At 40.2% G+C, this 26,429-nt stretch overlaps 1 protein-coding gene across 7 annotated transcripts in view; it reads left to right on the top strand.

The window, feature by feature from the left end:
• The window catches only part of ncam2 (neural cell adhesion molecule 2), a 454,622-nt gene extending 433,326 nt beyond the window's left edge, over positions 1-21,296 (top strand). For all 7 annotated transcript variants that reach the window (XM_082525243.1, XM_082525248.1, XM_082525245.1 and 4 more), the window contains 2 exons: positions 6,719-6,926; positions 18,424-21,296. In XM_082525243.1, the coding sequence (XP_082381369.1) occupies positions 6,719-6,926; positions 18,424-18,538 (323 nt within the window). In that variant the 3' untranslated portion in view covers positions 18,539-21,296. The remainder of the gene's footprint in view (positions 1-6,718; positions 6,927-18,423) is intronic.
• Positions 21,297-26,429: the final 5,133 nt, after the last annotated feature.

The raw sequence follows: 26,429 nt of genomic DNA on the forward strand, positions 1-26,429 counted from the left end.
TGAAAATTTTCTGTAATAAAAATTGATAGACTTTTACAGAGCCACAGCGGAGTCCCTAACCTGAAAGTGTAGTTGTAATTGTAAAAGCTTGCATTGAAAGATGAGTTTAGATACACACACAAAAATAAATAGGCATGTCCAAATCCCTTTGGGGTTGTGTCAAGGAAGAGCTTGTGATGTTAAAAAAAAAACAAAAAAAACAACAAAAAAAACCCTGCCAAATCAAATATGTGGGGTACCCGCTGTGGTGACACCTTGTGAAAAAAGGAGCAGCCGAAAGTAGCTTTGGGTTAACTGGTGACACTAAATTGGAAGTGACTATGGATCTGAAATAGATAAAGCACTTTAAGTATATTGAATAAACGGCTATATAACCATATGGCTTTGGGTAAACTGTAATCTTAAGCACTTTGAAGAGCAGGAATGAGATTATATAAATGCCAGTCGGATTCCTTTAACAACAGTTTGAACCTTTGAACGTAGCTCTAAGAGTAGAGTACCGTGCAAGTCTTGAGACATCTTTTTTTCCTGATTCGTTTTGGGATTTACGTGCAGCGATGTATTCAAATTTATGCACACATACATAGAAATGTATATAGGGGAAAAACGTTTGTACAATTCTAATGAGCTTGAAAGTCAATACTTGGTGTGACCACCTTTATTCTTCACAGTCTGAACTCTCTGGATGTTTCTGCCTTTTGTTCTGTTCTCTGTCAGCATGATCCCACACTGCTTCTGTTTTGGAGGAAGGAAGGTTCAGGGTTTCAGTAGTCATCATCATGGGCTCATCCGATTAGAATGAGAATAAGCAGTCATCAATCATTTGCAGGTTTTGTCATTTTATTGTATAACGGGTAAAGGAAAGAAAGACACACATGGACTGCTCTCTCTAAAAAGGACAAAGTATGATTTAAGTAACTCAAAATGATACATGAACTCAGGAAACTCAAAGAGAAACTCACCTCAGCTGCCGCCCCATGTGGGAGTGAAGAAAGAGTGAGGGGTAGGTGAGTGCAGTCCTTATATAACGAGTGATAGGTGAGTGCAATTAAGGCCAAGCACCACACCCAATCAAAGGTGAGGAAAAGAAACAAGGTGCATCTGGTGAAGTGAATGTGCTAAAAGGTGAGCCTTTACAACAGCTTCAATAATGTTGAGGTCTGGGCTCTGTGGAGGCCAATCCATGACTGATGGTGTCACATAATCAAGTCCCAAATTCGTCAGTGTTGTCATACTGAATTTGGTCATTGTTTGCAAACTAATTTAAATGACCTCAGACCATACGTACAAAGCAGTGATGATGCACTGGCAGTACGCGCTGTACTAGAAAATACAAACGCACATATTTCAACTCAAAGATGAGCCTATTAAAATCACATTAAATACAATGCCTTTCTTAGGAAACAACATTTGAATCTGTAAATTGACTAATGCACTGGCAACATTTATTGAATAACACATATGAATGATATGATATGAAACTGATACCCTTTAATGCTTTCCTGATCTTATCGCTTTCATCACCATTTCTTGGCAAAAATCCCGCTCATGGAGGTTCTTCCAGTAATTGGGCTGATCGCCTTCCTGAGCTAACAGATCAGGTGCTTGTTGATATCAGTGTGGTGACGTCTTTTTCTTCTGCTCTGTTTCTCCTTCTTTTGTATTGACTTTAATGTAAGCTTTTTTTTTTTAGGCATGCTTTCACCATCATTCAATTGTCTAACTGACATGTTTTGGGTTTTTTTTATATGAAGACATTGCTCTGTGGCTATCGTCCTAAATAAGTTGTTCACGTTTTAAAATATGTTATTTTAAAATATTAATCCATTAATAATAAATTAAATGTATTATATTATATTAAATATATTATGATTTGGTTTCGCTAAAACAGTAACAGTCACTGACTCAACAAAGTTACCGTTAATTCCTGAAACATGCATTTATTTTGTGTGCAAATTAAGAACAGTTCTAATGCATGTCGGGTAGTTTTGTTTTTTTAATTTTATTGTACTTTATCATTTTTTGTTGTTGTAAGTATTTCATCTGGATTTGTTTTGCACGTTAGGACCACCATAGAGGTGTCAACTACAGCAGACACTGAGGACTCTTAATGCTGACAAGAACAGCTGATATCTCAGTTTTGATAAAAGTATTCTGAGGTATACCTTTATCCAGAAACAGCCCTATTGTGTGTGTGTGTTTCAGCACAGCTCACACTGTTCTTTTCCTAAATCACTTCAGAACCTGGGAATAAATCGAATAAAATGGCTGGAAAAACAGCTACAAGTAAACAAGCATGTAACATATCAATCCAACCTCAAACTGTCAAGCTGCTGCTAAGCACTTTAGTGTAATACTCCTTATCGGATGGAAGCCTGATATTTATGGATTTCTGTCTTTCAGGCTCAAGACTTTTTGCTGGCATCCCTTCAAAAGAAAAAAAAAAGACAATTTAAAAAAAACTTTATCGGGACACTTCGAAGTCTTGGGGGGGGGGGGGGGGGGGGGGTTGTGTTTTTTTATTTGTGTCATATTTGCTACATCTGCCATTTTTTTTAAACATTTAAAAAAAATCACAAAACTCTATGTATCAAATATGACACCTTAGGGATTACTGTAAATGTACAACACAGGAAAAACTCTCATAATGACATTTTTAGCCATTTGTTAACAAAAGGCAGAATAAAAGTGTTAATAAATGGATCCGGTGTTAAGGTCATGTAGCTCAGAGGTAGGGATGGGTATCTTTTAGGTTTTATCCGATAACGGTGCCAAACCGGTGCTTAAAGAATGGAGAACACAAACTTTGTCCAAAAACCTCTTATGTTTTTATTTTTAGCAGTCTGTTTTTTTCTGCAAAATGATAACCAAGTTAGCCTTTTGTGTCGATACAACATACTTCCTTTGGTTGGATCGGTCCTTAAACAGTGGAAAACGAAAACTTTGTCCAAAAACCTCTCGTGTTTAACTGTTTTTTTTTGTAAAAAGATAACAATGTTAGACTTTTCTGCAGCTATAGGGCATATATGGTATCACTCTATCAAACAAGAAGACAGCCGCATGTAACTACGACGGTGTTTGCTAGTTCACCTTACGTGCATTAATTTAATAACGTGGTTAGCCTACTCAATGTAAATTACACACAAACAACATTAAGCTACTGACCCAGAGAAGCTGCTGCTGCTGCCAACATCATCCATCCGCATTTCTGCTACACTGGCAGGCCTAGGGGCCAGGACTCTACTCTTCGGGTTCTTGGGGGATGTTGCTGACTCCGGGTCCGAGAACAGGCACCACACCCGCAGTAGATGCACACGGTGTGAGGGCTCGTAGCAAGCTATCAAATACGGTGCATTTCTCAGCTTTTAAAAAAACGCTATGTGTCGCCAGGTGTTTCATCAGATTCGAGGTGTTACCTCCTTTGCATAGTATCACCTTAAAGCACTTGTTGCAGGCTGCTGAGTTTGCATCTTTTGCTGTGAAATACAGCCAGACTTTTGACCGCTTCACCTTGGGCATTTTTAATCTGTACCTCTGCTCTTAAAGAACGTACGTACCTGGGCCCGCCTTCTATCTTTGGAAAGGTAAAATGATTGGCTAGAAGGAAAAAAGGCACCGAAATAAAGCAACGAAATGTGCACTGCTTTTCAGTCTGGTTACTACCGTTTATGTGGATACCCATCCTTACTCAGAAGTGCCTTGAGTTTTATGACATAGACACTGTATAATGTCTATGGCCCATCGTCAAGGGAGAGCACCTAAAGCTTAAAGACACAGAGCAGACTGTGGCAGTGACAGAGTGACTGCTTTGAAAGCCTGAAGCTACAGCTGTGTGATGATGACAAACAGTTAAGTATGGCTTAAAGAATGAACTGATATTTTCTGACTTTTCTGGAATATGTGGATGCTTCCTGGGAGCTGTAGAGGTGTTGTTTACCATTTCTCAATCTGTGACTTTAGAAGCCAGTGGAACCTAGACAGACTTTCAAAAGGTGAGATATAAAACTGTAGCCCTCGGCGCAGCGAAAATATTGATTCAGTCGACAAGTTTCAAATCCCAAATCCCTCTGATTCCACGAAAATGCAAAGTTTTAATTAGAGTTCCTTTTGCCACAAGGTTCTTTGTCTGTGCCTCGCTGTGCTTTGACTCGCTGCCAGGATCCGCTGTCTGCCGTCTCAGCTCTAAGTCAAGAACAAAGTCACTGACATAAGAGTCATTTGGGTCGTGACACTGTGCGGTGCAGGAGTATTTGGGAATTCACACATTTTTTTGTTGTTTGTTTGGCTCCATACTCCACCGCACTGGATTTGAAACAGTAGTTGAGGTTGAAGTGCTCGCTCTTGGCTTTAAACGAAAGGCATTTTCAGCGAGAAGGGGACTGTATCACTGTTTTTTTTTTGGATGGTGCAAAAAGACACTAGTATAAGGATTCCTGCATCCTCAAATATGTAAACCACAGTGTGTCGAAAACAGACCATGCCTAAATACATGCCTCTTTCCAAATTGTTTCCTTTATACATTTGGAGATCATACTCTTGAAGGACCACTTCACGGATGTTACACATGAAGTTCAGCTTCTAAAAGGCACATAGACTTCTCCACCTTCTTGTCAGCCCATTAGCACTTATCCATTTCCTGTTCCAAACGCGTCTTTATTGCTAAAAGCAAACAAGCGCTGAAGCTCCGCTGAGAGTTAAAAACCGTCCATATTCTTTCAACACTTTGTCACAGGTGTTAAACTCATGTGACAAATAATGTTTTCACATGACTCTTTCTACCTTCACTGCTTCCATTGCTTCTAGTTAATGCTGCTAAAGGTGGTTCAACAAGCTACCGAATCATTAGGTATACTTATCTGTCACTGTTCAGTCAAGCCTTAGCATGTTGCAGCGAACAAATGTCGTAGCAGGTTGGAGGGTTGGTACTTCATCAATTAGCAAGCAGGTAAATACTCTGGAGAATGAAGTGTAACGTGCTATTAAGTTGTATTGTTGAGAGAAAATGATCTGGTATTTTTAAGAGATTAAAACTCAAACTGCTTTCTGCCTCACAGGTTTTGACCTTTTTTTTTTTAAATTCTTGTTATCAAAGATAAACTGTTGTAGGAGCGCTATCTGGACCTTGAAATTGTTTACACTGATTAGCCTGAGGCTTTGTGCTTTCAAACAGTGTATAGTTCCCCACACAGTTTAGCGCAGATTCAATTGGATAACATCCAGAATGAGATATAAAACCATCTCCTTTTTTTCCCCTTGAAAAACCAAATGGTTCATGTGTGTAAATTCATCTTTCTATCAAACATATAACATATAGGTAGAAGGCGGCTTACACCTCCTGCGTTCAGCTTGCATTTTCTTTGGTTTGTCAGGATGCAGGAAGTCGAACAAAGCCTCCTGCAGCATTTTCCCCTTGCTCACTTATTTTTTTATTTTTAAATTGGAGGTGCCAGACTACACCACTCAGCTGCCTCTGAGTGCTTACACCTTCCCATTATTGTCTGATCTCCCTTTTTTTACTTACAGGCTACTGAACACGCAGATGAGAGCGTACCTAAGTAGAAAAGGTCATTCACTCTCACTCTTCCATCACTGATTACTTCTGGCAAGGTCCGACCTCCAGCTGTCAGCGTTGATCCTGCAGTGGATGCTCCATTTCTCAACCCCAGGATCACTTAAGGCCACAGCTCCATTCAGAGACACGCACTGGGAGCGTCTCTTTTCTGCACTACCTTCATTTTTGTATTACTTTCAAATGGAAGCAGGCCTCGCTGCTTGTACCCAACTGAGCCGAGATCTCTGCGTGTTTTTAAGAGCAGTGTGTTGACCGCTCTGAGAGAGAGCATTTACTTAATTTAATTCCCGACGTGATTCTGTTTAGTGCTGCGAGGTATAAAACAGTGGACGAAGTGGCCAGAGCATCAGTGTGTCAATGCTTAACGCGTACTCGGGCTTCAGTGCAGAGCTGAACGTGTACGCCAACCTCTGCACCTGTGTGATGTTCACATTTAGCACATGATACAGGAGGTAGATGCAAGGCCCGAGGGCAAATATGGCCGAGAAGAACTGTTTTGTTTTTGCCCTCTCTGCCAATTAAATGCTCAGTTTTACGAAGCGTTTACTGTATTCTAAGTGAAGATGAAGCCACATTTGTTACATTTCCACCTATTTTGGAGCACTATAAATCTCATTTTGTTCAATTATTTAAAATCTTTCAAACTTTCATTCAATGAACTATATATATACAGAAGAAACTTTATAAGGCAAGAACTGATTTGTTTTGGAGGAGATTTGGTGGATTTACGCTAATAATCGAGATAATTCCACCCTCCTCCGAGGATTGTGCGCATTGAGGAATTGTGGATTAGGACTTATCTGTGTGTTGGAAACCATCCAACTGGCTCTGGAGGAATTCATTGACCTTGGAGTAAAAGTTTGGTACAGCTTTATAGTTTCCCGGGGAGGAAGCTGACCTCCAGCCTCGACTCTGCGGGCGTCCAGCCTGAAGACACAGGAGTGAGAGAATGAATCCCTTCCAGCTCCACTGATCCCACACCCAATCTGACCCTAAACTCTGAACGTGTCTTAGAGAACAAGTCAGCGAACCAAATTGCTAACAGTGGTTTTATCCTTGCTGTGTGTGTGTGTGTGTGTGTGTGTGTGTGTGTGTGTGTGTGTGTGTGTGTGCGCGTGTGTCTGCCTGTGTGTTTCACTGCCTTAGCAGAATCCCTGTTCAGCGGTCTGGGGCTGGGGGCGGTAGTGGGCCTCGGCCTGGGAGCGCTGCTGCTGCTCCTCGTGCTGGTGGACGTCAGCTGCTTCTTCCTGCGTCACTGCGGCCTGCTCATGTGCATCACGCGCACCCTGTGCAGCAAAAAAACAGCCACCAGCGGCAAGGGCAAAGAAATCGAGGAGGGGAAGGCCGCCTATCTGTGAGTATCCCCTTTAGTTTTCTTTGCATTGTTCTTTTTTGAAACCTTTGACTGCTTCAGTCCAAGCGTTTGATTTTGTGTAGTGACAGTATCAATTTTGCCAGCTCATGCCTGAAGAGGGAACATCTGCTGTGGGTGTATCTTTATGGCTGAGGGTTATGCTTCTTCTTCTTCTCGCTGTATAATTTTTGCGCAGTAATAAATTGAAAGCCCTGAATGGGTGAATACAAGTCAATACAAAGATTTTGAGAAATTGGTATGAAAACATCTAACAGAGAACAAAAAACAGCCTTCGCATTTCTCAGAAATGAACAATAAGGCCTGCAAAAAAGGAGAAAAAAAACAGTTTTTTTCAAGGATCTCGTCCCCGAGTGACTCGCTGAGCAATAACATTAGCTGTTCATGCCATGTTCATTCCTCTTATGTATACATATATATATTTAGTCTGAATGAGAAAAGGAGATTTCTTTTTACCATTTACTGTAGGTACACCTACAACAGCCGCCCAGCCACCCTTTCAACCACAGTATGTCTTTGATTACGTCTTATTCACTTACATCAGTGCCTTTTACATGATGTGAAGCAAGTTCACCTTTTAAGTATCCATTTGCATGCGTTATGTGAGCGTGCATTCGTTACATGCATGTACAACCGTGTACATTTTGTGCTGTCACGCTTTGTTTTCAGTCTTGTGTGTGCGTGTGTGTGTGTGTGTACCCGCCTTTATTTCTTGCTATATGCATGCTAATAGTCCATGAGTGTTGCCACAAGCATCTCTGAAAACCATTTTCTTTGTTTTGTTTCCCCCTCATCAGACAGCATGCAATTTAGAAGCCCACCCCCGTGAAATTCATGGTACAACTGATTTTAAAAAAAATGCAGTCCCACTGTTTTATGCAGGGTGCTAACTACATCGCGGTGTCTGTGAGATAGCACAAACAGAGTCTTAGTCACTGGCCACAGCCGTGCCTGTCAGTGTGCCAGCAGTGTCTGAGATGGAGAGAGAGGGCACATGTGAGGAGGAGGTGGAGGAGGGAGGGGTTTGAGTTCTGCTGAGTCACTAATCTCGCGACACTGGAGGGCTGACTGCCTGCCTGCCCAGACAGCACACGGAATCTACAGAGCAGCAACTCACACAAGACTTTACACTCTGTCTGATGTGTGCATGTGACTAGTGTCACAGTCACATACAGTACAGCAGGATGATACAAAATAGTCCTAAAGGTAGTATAGGTCCAGGTGACGATATACAGGTACATAGTGACTGATTGTTAAAATAGAGTCAGTTGGGCAATCAGGTGATTACTGCAGCAATAGCAACACTGGATTTACGTTGTCAAAGCCATACTTCAGCAGTGTAGTATCTCACTTTCATGAGGTAGAGCAAATGACGAGAGAAAACTCCAACACGATAGAAAGAACAATCAAAAATTCTTTGTGCCTGTTTTTTCATTTACTTCAGAAAAGTCAATGTCAGTGGTTTCATGCAACTGTGTTAATTAACTGCTAAGAAATATTTCAGGTCACTTCATTCACATCATTTGCATTATTGCAATGAATAAAATACTATCTTGCTTTTCAGGTTAACTCGATGGCTTTTTCATTAAAATAACACAAATGACTCGATTAAACTTAAAAACACTCCTCTTTTAAGTAAATCCACCTACAGAGGAGTCTTTAAAACCAACAAAATTGAGATTTCAATTTTGAGTAAAAGATGAATCCTAAATTTCCTATTTTTTTGGCATCAGTGGTCATATAAATCTAAAGGTTATATTGCTGTAAATGTAATTACATGCTTGTATGAGTGTTAATCAAGCTCAGGGCTTAAACCATAGTGTTTATAGTAATAGTGTAACGTATTGTATTAAATAGAATTATTATGCCCAGTCACCACAGAATCTCGTGGTTTTCTCTTCAGACACATGCAGTTAAATGTGACTTGGATTCAGGGCATTCCCTTTTAATTGTTGAGTTTTAGCATCTGAATTAGTCCTCCTGTGTAAAACTACCCCACAGATGTTTCTGCAACCTTTTATTTTTACATCTATTTCAGTTTTTCAGTACGAGACCTGCAGCCATCGTGTGAATGTGAAAAAACCAAAAAGTACTTGTAGATTTTTATGGTGACATCAAACAGCAATGGAAAGCGAGGCTTAAAAATGAGGCTCGAACTCCAAAACACTGGAGGTATTTTGAAATGAAATCACTCCCCGTGTGGTGCCAGGGACATTAACATGGGTCTTTTCAAAAAGTTGGCACAAACAAACTTAGTTGGAGGACTTCTTGTTATCACAAATAGCTCCAAATTACCGGCAACATTTTCGGATTTCACAGGAAATGACACCCCCACACATGGATCAACACTAACATGTATATGAAATGCTGCAGTTCATAAAAATCTAGTAGAAGCAAGCAGAGAAGTCAGAATCGCTAAAAGGCAAGTGGTTGAAATTGTCATATAAACCAAGCTACTAATTCTAAACATGGACCAATCTATGATCAGCACATTGTTATTAACTTTATTTAAAACTGACAGGGCTAATCAACAGCAAGCTTAAAATTATGCCAAAAGAACACATTTTGAATGACGGTTGTGTTGATGAAGGAGGTACTTGAGTCCATCTGACAGTACCTCAGAGATTCTACAGTACTTGTTAGAAACTTTCTGGTTGTTTGAGCACTTTTGATTGTTGTCCTGTTGCAGTCCGTGTCTCTGCAGAGAGATTGGTTTCATAACTGGCAGTGAAGATGGTCATAACTTCTTTGAACTAGTGTAGCGAGAATGGAGTAAATGCCGTGGTCTGCTTTACAATGAGTCATGCCACTGAGCTGGAGACTAATAAGATAACACTTGAAATAATACAACTCCAACTGAGTTTCCAAGATGTCAATAGTGCAAGTCTGAAGGTGCTGAGGGGTAATAAGTTGTAAAGACTAGCGAAGCGTGAGCAACAGTGTCAATAATAACATCAATGGAGAGCATCTACGGTGATAAATAGCATGGGGTGAACTTCAAATTAGGAAGGTGATGAGTGGCACAGATCAGAGTGTGTGCTGGGTGTCTGTTCTGAGGATGTGAGCTGAGGAGTGTGTGGGCTGGTTTGGAACCAAGAAGAAAATCTGGAGGGTATCGTCAGTTCACTTCTGACACAGCAGATTTTTTTTTTTTTGATATTCGGGGTTATAGAGACAGTTTTCCAACCTCAATGTGGTGCTGAAGGTTAGCAGAGCGACCACGCACCCAGCAGTGCAGGGTTATTTTGAAGTTGGAGCTAGGCTAGTGGACAAACGCACGACAGAGAGTGTGTGGGTGTCTTTCTGTTATGAATCTGCGGCACACACTGGGCTGCATAGCTGCTTCAGGGAAAGTTGAAAGACTCAAGTAGTACTGTTGACTTCAAAAGTCCTCACTTCCAGTTTCAGTCTTAAGTTCTTAACAGTGTGCTGAGATATCAATGGGACCCCATATAGAGATAGAAGAGAATTGGTACACCTAATGGACCTCTAGTCTGTAGCATCAAGTCAAATGTGACTCCAGCTATACTGTTTAACCCCTTACGACCTTAAAAAGTCACTATTCAGGCAAAAGACAGAAAAAGTAAATACATGTTTATGCAGGGAAACTTAAATTGATTCATATTCTTTCTACCTGCATTTAATTTGGATTCTGTGTTCATTTTTTTTTTCTTTCTGGAAGTTTTTTTTTCCCTTCCTAATATTCATTGCTTGTCATAGTTGTGCAGCCAGCTCCAGTCCCATCCTGTCAGTCAGTGAACCAGAAATAGATTTGTGCCCCTGTCGGGCTCTCCAGTAACCTGCTGGCAAGAAACCCAGAAGAACAGTTTGGTATTGACGTTTAATACAAAACAACAGCTGCTGATAATCTTTTACCCAGAGACAAAAAGTCAGTGTTGAGTAAAGCTGATGATATGTCACAGTGACATTTTAACCGTTGAGGTGGCGCAGGAGAGGCGTCTGGTGAAGTCTGTTGTTTATTCAGGCTTAAGAAGTTTGAGTAGAGGCTCAGTGATAGATCTGGCTTGGAGTCGATAGACTTTTGAAAGTGTTTATATATACCTGATGACTCACGGCAGGAAATATAAAACAGAATGGAAGATTACAGTTAAGGCCATGGCAGCCTGGGGATGGAGCAAGAAAGAATTTCTACAGAAGTGTCAGTCACTAAAGAAAAATCTGTTTGAGATGCCAGTCAGCCGTGTTGTTCATGATGACTTCCTGTCCACTAACAACATGGAGTACTAAACCAATGGCGTAAAAAGAAGGTCAGAGTGTTTTATTTGCCCCTGTTGACGTCACACGAATCCCAAATGAAGTCTGAACACACTTCGTTCCTACTAGTGTCCTATAATTGAAGCAGGTAGATAAAAACCTAAAGTTAGCAATTACTGGGACTGTTGTAATGCTATGCTAGTTCGTCCCCTCCCATACGTATAATGTGATAAGCAATGCAATGAAAAACTTGGTTTGACGCTATCTTAAATTTTTCCAGCTGGACACTGGCAGTCCAAGCAAAGACAACAAAAGCAACCTCGAACCCCACATACTGTGCATGTGCACACGTACTCTTAAGAAAAGAAAAAAAAGCTGATTATTTTTGTTTGAATTAAACAAAAAGTGGGGGGGCTAAAGGACCTAAACGAAATAACCAGTTGAAAGACACTTTGAAATCTGTAAATGCAAAGAGATGCAAAAAAAAAAAAGTCAGCATCAGGGGACTAGCTTACCTAGCGTCAGCTCAGAGGTACCATGTTAGCCTAGAAATTTGTCAGACATGTTAATGGTTCCACAGTGCTTAGCATCGACCATACAAAGCCTAAAATCTTAAGGGCACGACAAAATTATCAAAATAAAAAAGGCAAATTCACTGAAAAATCACCAGAAATAGCTTCTGAGTTCTAAAGCTATGACTTTGGTGACACCTTAAGTCATTAATAATATCTAATATAGCAAAACAAGAGGAACAAATGAAAGTATAACTATATTTTGCATATGTAAATTTAACTTTGTTTAGCTGAAGGATACTGCATTAGAGAAAGTGAAGTTAAAGGTAAAGTGAATTAATCAAAGAAGAATTATTGTTACTACATTTGCTGTCATTCAAGAATATACCAGGAGTCCTAGTCTAATTAGCTCTTCACCATGTTTTTCCATAATGTATTGTTCAGCGCAAGCACATTCATTTTTCTCCCTTTGTTTTCCTGTTTCAATAAAATTAAACATCATTACAGGGATTCGGAGCCTCTTGATTCTCCAATTTTTTTTGAAAGACAAGACAGTCTGTGCTATTGACATGTAGAGAGCACATAAATTTCAAATTCTGGAGCAGCAGACTGAGGTGGATGACATTTAATTAAGTGTGAGCTCACAGTACTCTTAACTCCAGAGCAAACAGAAATCTGCTTGTCTCGAGAAGCTAAAAGGCTTTGGCTGGAGCATACCTGACCGTGTAAAAATGAGAAAAAGGACATATATCTGTCTGGTCTTCGTTTCCCTACATTCTTACTCCACAGTCGTGTAAACAAGCTCATTTCTACATCAGGTCAGGGAACAAGGCGTCTGATCCACATGTAAACAGCCAAATTGTCCATCAGCAGCTCCGTCAAAGTGCCTTTGACAAAGACTTCCACTTCTAAATTCACAGTAAGATCCCGGATGCCAACTCTAAAACAAACAAAAAAATGTTTGCTGGAAAAAAATATATATACGTGTATAGATTTTGATAAGGGTGTAAACAAACTCTCCAGGCACATACCGCAGCTAAGACTGCAAGCCACCTAATTTATCACAGTGAAAAAGCAAAGATTGTAGCCTGCCTTCATGGCCTGCCATAGATGGCAATGTGCTTAATTAATGTCTGCAGAGGAAAGAACAAGTCGCCCCTGCTGCGCTTTGGTGTCACTTAGAAGCTTACAGATTACAAATACGTATCTGCATACGCACTCTGATATCACGCCAGCGCACCGTGAGCTTCACACAGCTGCTGGCTCTCGCAGCATAATCAGAGGTTTGTCAAGACCCAGTAGCATTGCTGTTTGCCTTGTGTGCCAAACAACGTTTTGAATTGAACTTCTGATGGTGTGTGCATATTTTTGGACAAACAAGCAGTATATGCACATGAGATAGTATGTTCACAGTGATGAAAAATGACTCCAAATGGCTCTATTTTTTTTAGCATTTGGAGAAAAACTATCCACACAATTTTTGCTTTTAACTGTGGCCACAATGTTAAATACTGCACAAGCAAAGATATCTCGAGATCCTTGTGCCAAACAGATTTGTGTCATAGTGCTGTTGTGATAGAGGAAAATGTAACCCAACCAAGGAAAAGGGTAGGTTTACAAGATGGTAGAGACTTTGAAGCTGTATGGTTTGGAAATGTAGGCAGGAGGCTGCGCTGTAGGTAGCAGAGCTGAACATTTTCATTGGGAGTGACCAGCATGGACAAGATTAGAACGGAGTCAGAGGGACAGCTCAGATTAAGCAGTTTGGAGACAAAGGCTGAGATGGTTTGGACATGTGCAGAGGAGGGAAGATGAAGCTCCCAGCCAGGAGGAAAAGAGGAAGATCTCAGAGAAGTTTCATGGATATAGGGAAGGAGGACATGCAGAGGATTGGTGTGAAAGAGAAGGATGCTGAGGATAGAGTGAGATGGAGACAGATGATCTGCTGTGGTGACTCTTGAAGGCAGCAGCCAAAAGACAGCCCCCCCCCCCCCCCCCCCCCCAAAAAAATAAATAAATAAATAAAAATTAAAGAAGCCCTTATGAGCAAACACTTGGCAACAGTGGGAAGGAAAAACTCCCTTTTAGAAGGAAGAAACCTCCAGAAGAACCAGGGTCAGGGAGAGTCAGCCATCTGCTGCAACCAGTTGGGGCTACGGCAGATGTATGACTGCAATTTTTTATAATTTGAATCAACATATAGCATGCGAAATATTGCTTTCTCATCACACAGAGCCCCATCAATAATTATTAACGCCAACCTCAAGTAGTTCTAGAAGTTCTAGTAGTTTTATGTTTTTCATTGCACTTTTTTTGACCATTTGAATAACTAAAACGGTACAACTATGTTAAGGAGTTTATCAAATTGCAGAGAAGGCAAAGAGCATGCCGTATGCCAACTGCAGACGCTTTAACAGTTACAGTTGCCTCTCCAATATTTTTTTGATATAATTTCTTCTTCTTTTTTTTTTCTTTTTCTTCCAAACTGTACTGATACTTTGCTTCAGTAAATGGATTCGGGATTGTTTTGATTTTGCCTCCTCACTGAAGAAACAGGAAACGTCGCACAGCAAGAGCCTTCGCAGAACTTGAGGAAACCTCCCCATCTGAGTATAAGTCAAATCTAGGTTTGCATGGAGCTAATGAGACATGAAATTGGCTTCACTGTGCAGGAACTTTTACATCCACCAATCAACCAAAGGGGGAACCCCCCTCTGGCCAGTTGCAATATTTGGGCTTATTAGGTACAGTATCATGCAGGGTTACTGTTTTACGTTCATGATCTCGCTCACTGAAGAACTCTCCCGGAGCTTGGTAAAACGTCCAGCATGGCAATTTGAGGGTGATTTTGTGTTGATGTAGAGTGCCTTTTAAAATTGACAATTTAGTCGAGGAAATTCAGCGTTTACACAGTGAAAACATCCAGTAATGGGAATAATAAAAGTGTCCACTGATGCACTAGATGAGATATCTCAGACCTTTGAAGAAAGAAACAATGCAAAAAATAGAATTATTTAGTTAAATGAATACATTTCAATGACAGCAGGGATGACTGATTCATATGCAATGTTTTATTAAATGTCAATAGCTGTATAAGAACTGCATTAGTAAAACAACAAGCTGTTTCGGTCAACCCCTGCTAGCTGCAGGTTCGTGTTTATTTAGAGAGTCGTGTCAGCCTCGAATTAAGTATTCTTTCAAAGGAGAAGTTCTGCTCCAAGAATTAATGTATGAGTCATCCGGGAAATGTTTATCATGTGGATATATCTACCATTAACACTAATAAAAAAGATTTTTAAAAAGCTCTAAAAAATTCAAATGATTTTTTTTATACTCAAAAGACAATATAGAGCTTTTCATTTAGAACCTTCATTTGACAGATTGTTTATGTCTCTGAGTCATGACAGACTAGCAGCGGCAAAATAAAAAGTGGAACCGCTTCATGAACTCCGGAAAATGAGAATCTTTAAGGTCAAGTGTTATTAATACTGGCCTGGTACAGGTCTATAATACCTTTCTTTGTTTGTGACTTAACCCCCCCCCTTCTTTTTTCCCTCAATGTCTTGATAGAACTGGAGAAATACGCATTGAATGAAGCGCATATTAGGAGCAAGAGGACTCTGACAATGTGAATCAATGTAAAAGCCAAAGTTCCTTATTGATCTCCTTATTAAACTTGCCTTACTTCCAAGAGGCGCAGGGTAAAAGAAAGGGCTGTGTAGCAACTCAGTGCCACGTTCGCTTTGCATTTTCTGTAATTGTCATCTGTTTTCTCATTCTTTCTTTTATTTTTGTTTATTTACTTTATTTTGTTCTCTCTCTCTTTTTTTTTTTTTTTTTTGGTTGTTTGGTGTAGGCGCAAGCTACCGCTGAGAGTAAAATTGCATTTAGACATCCCTTGCTGAAATTTCAGAGCAGGGTTTTTATTCCCCAAAATGAAATGACAAAAGACAGACGCCTGTTTGATTTTACATGGGTAGCCCCCCGTGGTTCGTATTTTTTCGGTGAATGTGTCCCTGTTGGTTTGTCAATAAGTGGTTTTTGGTTAGGCTTTAGTGTTTTAGAGGCTAAGATGAGGAGATTTGACACTGCTGATAGATATTTCTTTGAAATGTCTGTCCTCCTGGCATATGAACACATCAAAGGATACTAATTCGATTGACAGAGTGCACATAATGGCAAGAAGCCACCTGTAATGGCGCAGAAGGGGGAATAATATAGCTTTTTTCTAATAGCTACTCCCTAGTTATGGGTCATTTTGCATGTTTGAATTTGTGCAAGTCAAATTAGAATAGAAATGTGGGTCATTACAACAAAAGATATTAGAAAATGCTACTTTTTAGGTCTCATTATGTTGCAGCATTACTTTATTCTGACCCACTGCCTGTATTAACCGCACTTGGATAAAGCCAGATCAGCCAAATGCAGATGAAAGCTCTCATATATCATATTGCTTGAAGCACAAGCTGGTTGGATTTTCATCATACTGATGCATATTAGCATAAAGATAAAGCTGTGATGTCCTTCTGCTGCATTACTCAAAACAAAACTCGTGGAAGATTAGATGAACAAGCGTGCCTGAAACAGGGCTGTGAGTAAGTCAAATAGCCCGTGCCTATTTCCTTTTCTATCCGTCTCAAAATGAGTCAGACTTGCACCATATTGAAGATGTGCGAGCTCTGAAGTTATTGCAGTCCAAAAAAGTTGATCCTGTTCATCTGGACGTAGGGTTTTCAGTGGGAGAAATGTTTCCTCGCTCATCCAAGTGACTTCTTCAGTCTCAGCTGAATGCCAGTTTCCCCAACTTTAAGGTTGAGTGTGCAGCACCTTCAAGCTCTGGCGACTCATTTTTAAGCTGCAGATTTGCAGTGGTCTTGGTAGAATGGTGGTTATTAATGAAATGAACTCGCTGTATCTTTGTTTATAAATTTATAATAAAAAAAAATTATGAACTTTGTCTCCTTCAGTCTTGCATAAGCGAGTATAACACCTTTGTGTAGTGGAAAACTGACTGACTCAATCTTATTGTTGGTTTATCCCTGTCTTAATGCACCAGTGTCGATGTAAAGATGGCAGACTAAGTGGTCTCAGACTTTGTCCCTATCTTTAAAGCAAATGTTTCAGACGCAGGGAGATGACAAGTTGTATTCCATCATTAGTTGCAAGTGGTTGCTGACATATGTGAATGTGATTGCCACATATCCATTTACGCCGGCCTAAAGACTAGTCACTGAGAAGCTGGCATCCACCAGGTTGCTATAGAAGAGTATGTATTCCGTTTGGCAAATGGTTTCTGGATTTACCGAGTCATGAGCAATGATTTTGTTCACCAACAGGTTGCAAGGAAGATGACAACTTGGTTGCAAACACTAGCAAGTGGTAGCAAGAATGTGAAAGTGAAACCAGAGAGCTTTTGCTTTCACAGTAAAAGTTGCCCCTTCTGAAATATGTTGGATGTGGCAATACGGCACATTTTCTGCTTTACTGGAGAACGTTCCCCACTTCCAGTTTGTGTCACACCTTTTCAAGTTTGATAACAGCTTTGAGATTAAAATGCAAAGTGCGAATGACAGTGGCAATCTACTTGGGGCCAAAGAAATTGCACTGAAGTTTTTGGTGCAGCAAACTCTTTGCAACCAGTTTTGTCCAAGGCGCATCAGCCAGCAACCTCCTGCGGTTACTTGCAACCGTTTGGGTAATACATATTATTTACTTGGGACTATTTGTCAGATGGTCACTGATCTGGCTGTAGACCTGTGTAACTCTGGTGTTATAGGGTTCATCTTAGGCCTAGCCAAAGCCACATTTCCTGCTGTATGTGCAATATGGGGTTGAGGCTTACATGTGGTGTTTTTTGGGAGGAATGTCAGTCAGAAAAAGTATGCCATTAGGGAGGGGAAACCTAAAGAAATTGACTTGTTAGAAACAGCGTAAGATAATAAGGATTTTTAATAATAACGTAAAAGAAAATTTGGGTTCTAAATAAGGATAACAGAATGATTATGCTGAATAAAATTAATTTCAATCAGTGCCATTCTTTTAAAGTATTCTTTCAGGACCAAAGCAAATCGATCGATCTACATTGCTATTCCTGAACATACATAGTATGGCTTAGTTGGGAATAGATGAACTATCACAGATTGCTGAAACCAACAAATACTTTAGCGTCTATGTACCATATGTGTGCACTGATTTCTTTAAAAACGGAAGTGGATGCCATTCATCCTTGGTGAACAGATGGAGAAAGTCCTGTAAAAAGCCTGCTAAGTCACGTTGCTTATAATTATTCATGTCTCATCTCCATCCTCATCAGACATCTAGAGCACTGAAAACAAACACAAGCTGACAAATTGATCAGCTCTCCAACCATCCAGACCAAACACAGGCAAAATAGGAATAATTTGGCTTTCTCTAACCCCTTGTGAAGCCCCGTGGAGGCTGTTATATTTAATATTCCTGCTGCCTTTTCTCTTCAATTAAATTTAGCTTTATTAATCCCAAAGGAGGCAATTCATTCACACACCGAAAGGTCTATAAGGTGGAGTTCAATGCTGTTAGGCACACATTTTTTGAAGAATACCATTAAGCCTAAACTCTCTTACAGCAGTAATTCAGCTCTGCTTTATGTACAATTTATTGTGCGTCTGTTCACAATAATGGTATGTATGCTTTAAGTTCTTGTAATGACCAAGCTTTGAAATGCACAAACTGCGTATTTCACTTCCACGTTGTGCATTTCTGTGTCTCTGCAGGAAGCTACCGCTGAAGGAAGAAAATGGAAGAGAGGTTCTCAAGCCGGATACGATTGAAATCAAAGTGCACAGTGACAACAGCATCCACACAAAGCCTGACGACAGCAAAGCGTAAAAGGGTCGGTCCTCCCGCCGCCAAAAGAACATTCGGATCACAAGACCAAAACCCAGAGAAACTACAACACTGGAAAATAGTGGAGTAAAATACCATATCTGTTTATAGCAATGCCCCAGAGAAAGGCATGTGTAAATACAAAAAATAATAGAGAGAAAATAGAAAGGAAGAAAGTGTCAACCTTTTAGACACCCTGAGTGATTAATGTATCATGTTCTTACAAACATGGCATCAGTGGAAAGCTCTTGTTGATCAATGATTGTATATTATTTTCTGCCTTAAGTATTATTTCTCAGATTCTGGGTTTTTTTTTTGTTTGTTTATTTGTCTGTTTTACACCCCACATGGGATTTTCATGCAGTTGAAAGGTGTTTCTAGCACTCTCCTCTTTGATGTCTCTCAAAAAAGACAATCACCAGCGGAGGCATAAGCTGGTACGCTGGTGTGCCCCAAATATCTCAATGCTAATGCTTTTTTTTGTCTTTGTAAGAGCAATGCATGGGCTGACCTTCACTGCAGGATGTCACAGTGATTTAAGCCTGTTTCCATGCCTGAGTGTTACTCTACAACATCCTTTTTATGCCTGTGATAGCCAAGCTAGGTGCCTAGCTTACAAAGACAAATTCTCAGTTATTGTACTTTAAGCTAGCAGGCTTCGCTAGCATTTCTACCTGAAACAATATAAATTTTTTCCAGAAGACTTTAGGCCTAATATTTGGTTTGGTTTGATTTCAGAAGGGCTTTTGCGACTCTTTATAAGTACTCAACAGTATCCAAAAATCACAAGAAGGAAGAGTGTGTTGCAGTCTATGAAGTATACAGTACAAAAACCACACATGTGCATTGATGTCACTGTTAGCAAAGCCTTTAAATTGACGCCGAATATTGTTGGCGCTCTTCAGGCGTCTCACTCTCTAACAATGTGCGCATAAGAATGTTTTATTCATCAGCTGCATACACCGTAATGTGTCGTATATTGTTGCCAGAGGTTAGCCGCACTGCAAGTCAATTTACACTTTGGTATACAATGAGTAATGAAAAAATTATGTTAATGTGTTGAAAGGCGTCCCCGTGAGTGCCCTGACCAGTAATCTTTGCTATCTGTAAAAGCAGAAGTAGCAGCAAGGTACCACTCAAGGCATGGGAACAAAAGAGAAAAGGTATGCTCGAGAGAAATAAATCAACATTTACGTCATGTCTGTTTTAAATGATAAACTTTGGTTTCTTTGATTATTCTTGCCTCAGATTGGCCTCTGATGCCGTTTTTCTTTCTTTGGTCTGGTCACTATTCTCTCTGATGTTGTCACGTGTTGTACATAGATGAAAAAAAAAGAGTATTTTACAAAGCTTTTATGTAAATATACCCTAAAGGATGTGTCCTTTTTTCCAAATGCAAAAGGCTTGGCTTTTTCTTTTCTTTTTTTTGTGAACACTCCTTGGATGAAAAGCTGTTGGCTGTTTTTTTTTTCTTTTCTTCTTCTTTTTTTTTCCTTCTCTTGTGTTTTGGTCCAAAGTTCAGTGATGGTGTAATATTGTTTTTTCCTAGTCATTTGCTTTCCCTTAAGAAAAACCCATGTCCTGAGGCTATTTCACAGCATTTCAATGGAGGCAGTAATTACGGCATTAGTGTGCCTTCTCTTTTTTTTTTCTTTTTTTTTTAAACCCCCCCCTCCCTTTTGTGGCCCAAAGTCGCTGTAGCAGTGTAGACCAACAAATGAACTTTTGATCACAGCTTAGCTGCTTTGTGCCACAGAATGTGTCATAAGATTGAATTGTATTGTGATGCTGTGGTTTCTGGGAAACGTAGTCATAGGGTTGTGGGTTCTAATCACCGACACTGGACAGGAACGGACGTGTGCAACTACCTAGTACAACTAGATGTCAGGTCGAGGCTGTTGAGTGGTCTGATGGCATCACATGAATCATTACATGACTGTGTGTGTGCGCATGTATGTGTGCATACATCCATGGGTAACTACACTCGTCTACATGAATCAGGTTGCATGTATGTCCGCTGAATGTATCTGCACGTACTGTAAGTTAATCCATTTGTATGTTTGCGAGGATGTGTTCCCATTTTTACTGTTTTTTTGTTTTTTTTTCAATTTTCCACAATAAGAGTCTCCAGATTCCAAACCTTACACTACATTAAAGAGTTAAGTGCTATTCTGGCATTTATTATATTTATTTTTTAATGTTGTTACCTATTTATAATAAAGTGCGAGTACACTTTCCATCTCCATGGTGCACCATGTGGCAAGCGAAGGTGATGATGCGAAGGTGATGATGACCACATGCCAAGTGTGAATGTCAGAGTGCTCTAAGTGCATGGAGTGTTTCCTTTTTAAAACATTTTTTTAAACCGTGGTGCGAGTTGGCGAGAGCTCTCACGCCGAGTTCCGGGGTGTGCTCTGATAGTTAAAACCTGATTATGTAGCTCTCGACAGTGATTAATTCCCTAGGCTGCAGCACTCCTTCCATGTGTCTGCCAGCCCCCCTCCTGTCCTCCCCACCTGCCCCCCTCTCCACCACTGTTCCCTGCCTCTCAGACTCCACTGGTTTTTATCTCAGACTTACGTAGTGCTGGCTTTGTTTTCTCACAGCGAGCCCTTGTACCTGCATATCTCTAAAGGATGGTCCTGCCATGGAGTGGTTCCGCTGCCTGTTACGATCACTGTAAATATGGGAGCACATTGCCTGGGGGCTATACGATTTGTACATGTTCTTTTGTATTTGAATATAAGTCTAACCCCCCACCCCCCCACCCCTGTCCTTCTTCTCCTCTGGTCCCTCCTCTCCTCCCCTCTCTCGTCCTCCTTTCCTCTCTGTCTCCTCCATCATCCATCAGCCCTTTTTTCTGTAAAAGGGGGGTTAAAAAAACAGGTGTGTTTGAGCTCAGTGTACAGTATGTGTCCTCTTTGTCCCCATGCTCCCCGTGTCCCTTGGACTGTCCCCGCTGAGTGTGCTTTGTGCAGGAGGTGGGAACTATTGATGTCTCTCTGTACGTACCTGTGGAACACTTGTGACTCCTATCATTGGCCGCTGTAAATAAACATGTCCTGGTAGAAGACAGCGAGACGTTGTCGTTCCTGATCTCACTTTTTTCTTTCTACCGACTTTCCATCTTATATGTGGGTGTGCAAAAAAGCTTTAAAAGCAAACATTTTTATTTATACAGTAGTTTATCCCTTTAGCCCACAAAGCCACAGGTAAGTTTAGCATAATGAAAAGGTCATGTTTCAAAACTAGCACCTCCAAGGCTTAAATGAAAAGTTGTAGGCCGGCCTTTGTGAAAATCATTTTAAACCAGTTTCAAATGTTATTATGATACGTTAGCATATACACTCACTGGTCACTGTATTAGGTACACCTGTTCAACTGCTTGTTAATACAAATATCTAATCAGCCAATCACATGGCAGCAGATCGGTGCATTTAGGCATGTAAACAAGGTACAGATAATCTGCTGAAGTTAAAACAAAGCATCAGAATGGGAAAGAAAGGTGATTTAAGTGACTTTAATCTTGACACAGTTGTTTTTGCCAGACAGCTGTGAGTGTTTCTGAGTGTCTCAAAAAATGCTGATCCACTGGCGCAACCATCTCTAGCGTTTACAAAGAAGGCTTTGATAATGAAATTACCCAGTAAGCAGCAGTTCTCTCCTGACAAAGATGTCTTGTTAATGTTCACACTGGCTCATCATAACTCAACAAAAGAAGATTGGAAAACGTTGCCTCATCTGATGAGTCTCAGTTTCTGCTGTTACATTTGGTCTGGTGAGCATTTGGCATAAACAAGGCAAGGCAAGTTTATTCGTATAGCACAATTCAACAACAAGGTGATTCAAAGTGCTTTACAGAGACATTAGAAACAAAAACAAATAAAAAGCATGATTTAAAATTGATTAAAACAAGCAAACAAACTAACTAACTAATTAACAAACAAACAAACAAAACAGTATATAAAATCAAAACAGATAAAATCAGAACAGTAGATAAAATCAATAGTTAAAATGTAAGTTTTGAAATTTAAGCTTAAGTGCGGATTTGGTGCTTTATTCAAATGCAGCTGAGAACAGGTGAGTCTTCAAACTGGATTTAAATAAACTGAGTGTTTCAGCTGATCTGAGGCTTTCTGGGAGTTTGTTTCAGATATAAGGAGCATAAAAGCTGAATGCAGCTTCTCCGTGTCTGGTTCTGACTCTGGGAACTGATAAAAGACCGGATCCAGATGACCTGAGGGATCTGGAAGGTTCATACTGGGTCAGGAGGTCACTGATGTATTTTGGTCCTAAACCATTCAGAGCTTTATAGACCAGCATCAGAACTTTAAAGTCTATCCTCTGACGCACAGGCAGCCAGTGTAAAGACCTCAGAGCTGGACTGATGTGGTCCACTTTTTTGGTCTTAGTGAGGACTCGAGCAGCAGAGTTCTGAATGAGCTGTAGTTGTCTGACTGATTTTTTAGGTAGACCTGTAAAGATGCTGTTACAGTAATCAAGCCTACTAAAGATGAATGCATGGACTAGTTTTTCCAGGTCCTGTTGAGACATCGGATCTTTTATCCTTGAAATATTCTTGAGGTGATAGTAAGCTGATTTTGTTATTGTCTTAATGTGTTTTTCTAAGTTTAGGTCTGCATCCATCACTACACCCAAATTTCTCGCCTGGTTTGTGGTTTTTAGATGTATAGATTGAAGTTCTCTGGTGACCTGTAATCGTTTTTCTTTGGCGCCAAAGACTATTACCTCAGTTTTGTTTTTGTTTAGCTGGAGAAAATTGTGGCACAACCAGTCATTAATTTCCTCAATGCATTTACCAAGAGCCTGTACAGGGTCTCGGTCTCCTGGTGACATTGTGATATATATTTGTGTGTCATCTGCATAGCTATGGTAGTTTATTTTGTTGTTCTTTATAATCTGTGCCAGTGGGAGCATGTAAATGTTAAACAGAAAGGGTCCCAAGATGGAACCTTGGGGAACTCCACATGTGATACTTGTCTGCTCAGATGTGAAGTTACCTATTGATACAAAGTATTTCCTGTTTTCTAAGTATGTTTTGAACCAGTTTAGTACAGTTCCTGAAAGACCTGCCCAGTTCTCCAGTCGTTTGAGTAATATGTTGTGGTTAACTGTGTCAAATGCTGCACTGAGATCCAGTAAAACTAAGACTGACATTTTTCCACTGTCTGTATTCAGACATATGTCATTAAACACTTTGGTCAGAGCGGTTTCAGTGCTGTGGTTCTGTCTAAAACCTGACTGGAAGGCATCACAGCAGTTATTCTGTTTTAAGAAGTAACTGAGCTGTTGAGAAACTGCTTTTTCAATGATCTTACTTAAAAATGGGAGATTTGAGATCGGCCTGTAGTTGTTCATTTGTGTCTTGTCAAGATTGTCCTTTTTCAGTATAGGCTTTATTACAGCAATTTTTAGTGATTCTGGAAACACACCTGATATTAAAGAAAAGTTGACGATCTGTAACAGGTCTGACTCCAAAGTCTTTGAGACCTTTTTGAAAAAACTTGTTGGCAGGACATCTAAACAGCAAGAGGAGGAGTTCAGTTGACCTATGATGTCCTCCAGGTCTTTGCTGTTAATAGGGTGAAACTGTTTTATGGTGTTTAAACAGTTTTTCGGTGGACACAGTACATATCCTGGATCTGCTGTTGATGTACCAATTGCTTGTCTAATCTTTTGGATTTTTCTGTGAAGAATTTGGCAAAGTCATTGCAGGCCATGGTTGAATGAAGTTCAGCTGCCACTGACACAGGAGGGTTTGTTAGCCTGTCAACTGTAGAAAATAAGACCCGAGCATTATGGCTGTTTTTAGTGATGATGTCAGAGAAGTTGGACCTCCTTGCACTTCTCAGTTGTAAATTATAATTGTGAAGTTTCTCTTTATAGATGTCATAATGAACCTGGAGGTTTGTTTTTCTCCATCCGCGCTCAGCTTTCCTACACTCTCTTTTTTCATTTTCGCTAGTTTCTCCATGGAGACTTTTTCCTTCCAGAGATAACCTTCACCTTAATGGGAGCAATTGTATCCATTACATTTAACGTTTTAGCATTGAAGCTATTGACGAGCTCATTGACTGAACCTCTGGACAGGCCAGGTGTTAATGGGAAGACCTGGTTAAAGATCTCACTACTGTCTTCAGTTATACACAGTTTTGTGATCACTGCTGTTGATATATTTGTGTGGGCTGAGATTTTACTTTCAAAGAAAACACAGTAATGATCAGACAGGCCCACATCAGACACAGTAACCTTTGAAATGCTCAGGCCCTTGGAGATCAGTAGGTCAAGAGTGTGTTCTCTGTTATGTGTGGCCTCTGTTACATGCTGAGTCAGCCCAAAGTTGCCCAGAGTGTTGCTCAGATCTTTAGTCCCTTTGTCCTGAGGGTTGTCCACATGGATGTTAAAATCCCCAACAATAATTACACAGTCGAAATCAACACAGATCACAGACAGCAGTTCACTGAGGTCATTAAAAAAGTCTGTGCAGTATTTGGGAGGCCTGTAAACATTAAGAAACACAACTTAACAACATGAAAGCATGAATCCATCCTGCCTTGTATCAGTAGTTGAGGTTGTTGTTGGTGGAGTAACAGTGTGTGGTATATTTTTTGCATACTTTACCGTGTTAGTAGAAACTGGTCATTGTTTAAATGCCAAAGACTGAGTATTGTTGCTGACAATGTCCATCCCTTTATGACCATAGTGTACCCATCTTCTGATGGCTGCTTCCAGCAGGATACCAGACCATGTCAACAAGCTCAGATCATTTCAGACTGGTTTTATGAACATGACATTGAAGTCAGTGCACTCTTTGAGACGTGGTCCACCTGGCTTTCTGCTCAGAGCTGGTAGATAGAGAGGGGGACCTACTTGCAATTTGTATGGTACAATTTTTGGCTGTATTAAATTAAAAAGTGATTTATCTCGATATTCCAAACCCTTTGTGTGAATTAGACCTGAGTCCAAGCAGTAAAGAGAGCCTGCAAAAATTTAAAAAGAAAATGTTTTTTTGTTTTGTTTTTTTTTTAAAAAGAAAATAAAAGAAAAAAGAAAAAAGAAAAAAAAGAAAATGTAATGAACAATGAAAAACATAAACCCATCATTAGTTCAAGCATTAATCTAAATTTGGTTGTAAATCTTGGTTGCAGTTTCTCACATTTTTAGCTTGCACAAGTTCTTAATGAGGTAATGTAACACTGACCACCATGCAGTCAAAGGACACTGATACTGGGCGAACATTTCTTTATAATCCTCTCCAGCGTAATGGGTTACACTTTAGTCTGGTCCAGTTGTGATAAAAGTAGACTGCTCCACAAAGACACAACTTTAATAGCTTTTAATTTTTTCCCTGCGTTCTAGTCGACGAAACTCTTTTTTTTTCCTTTTTCCTTTTTTTCAGAGATGCTATTCTCATCAAGGTCATTCCTAAACCTTCATTACACCCGCTTTAAAGGCAGCAACTGTGTTGCATCCAAATCTGGCCTCCCTTCGAACGAAACAGAAGAAGTGCTTTAATGATAAAAACCAGAGCGACTGAGGAGCTTTGCTCAAAGGAGGAATTAAAACAATTCTGAATAGCACGGAGGAGCCACAGTGTTCCTTAACAAAGCTGCCCCCTCTTCAGCGCTCATTTGAAGTCAGCAGATAACGTTTCTCAGACGTCTCCCTCCTACAAGAGGGAGGGAGGGAAGCAGCGGGCTGCCTGTTGGATCCTGGCTGCAAGGGTCTCTGTTAACAAGGGGAACAAACTTCAACTTCATCTCCCACAGGGGCTCAAAGGAAGTCTGCACATCAAACACTGAGCCTCATTTGGATGAGGAGATGCAGAGAGGAGCGATATTGGCCGCTCACAGGGGGGGAGAAGAGGGGTGCA

The sequence above is a fragment of the Aulonocara stuartgranti genome (assembly GCF_965226115.1).
Source record: "Aulonocara stuartgranti genome assembly, chromosome: 23".
Taxonomy (NCBI): Eukaryota; Metazoa; Chordata; class Actinopteri; order Cichliformes; family Cichlidae; genus Aulonocara; species Aulonocara stuartgranti.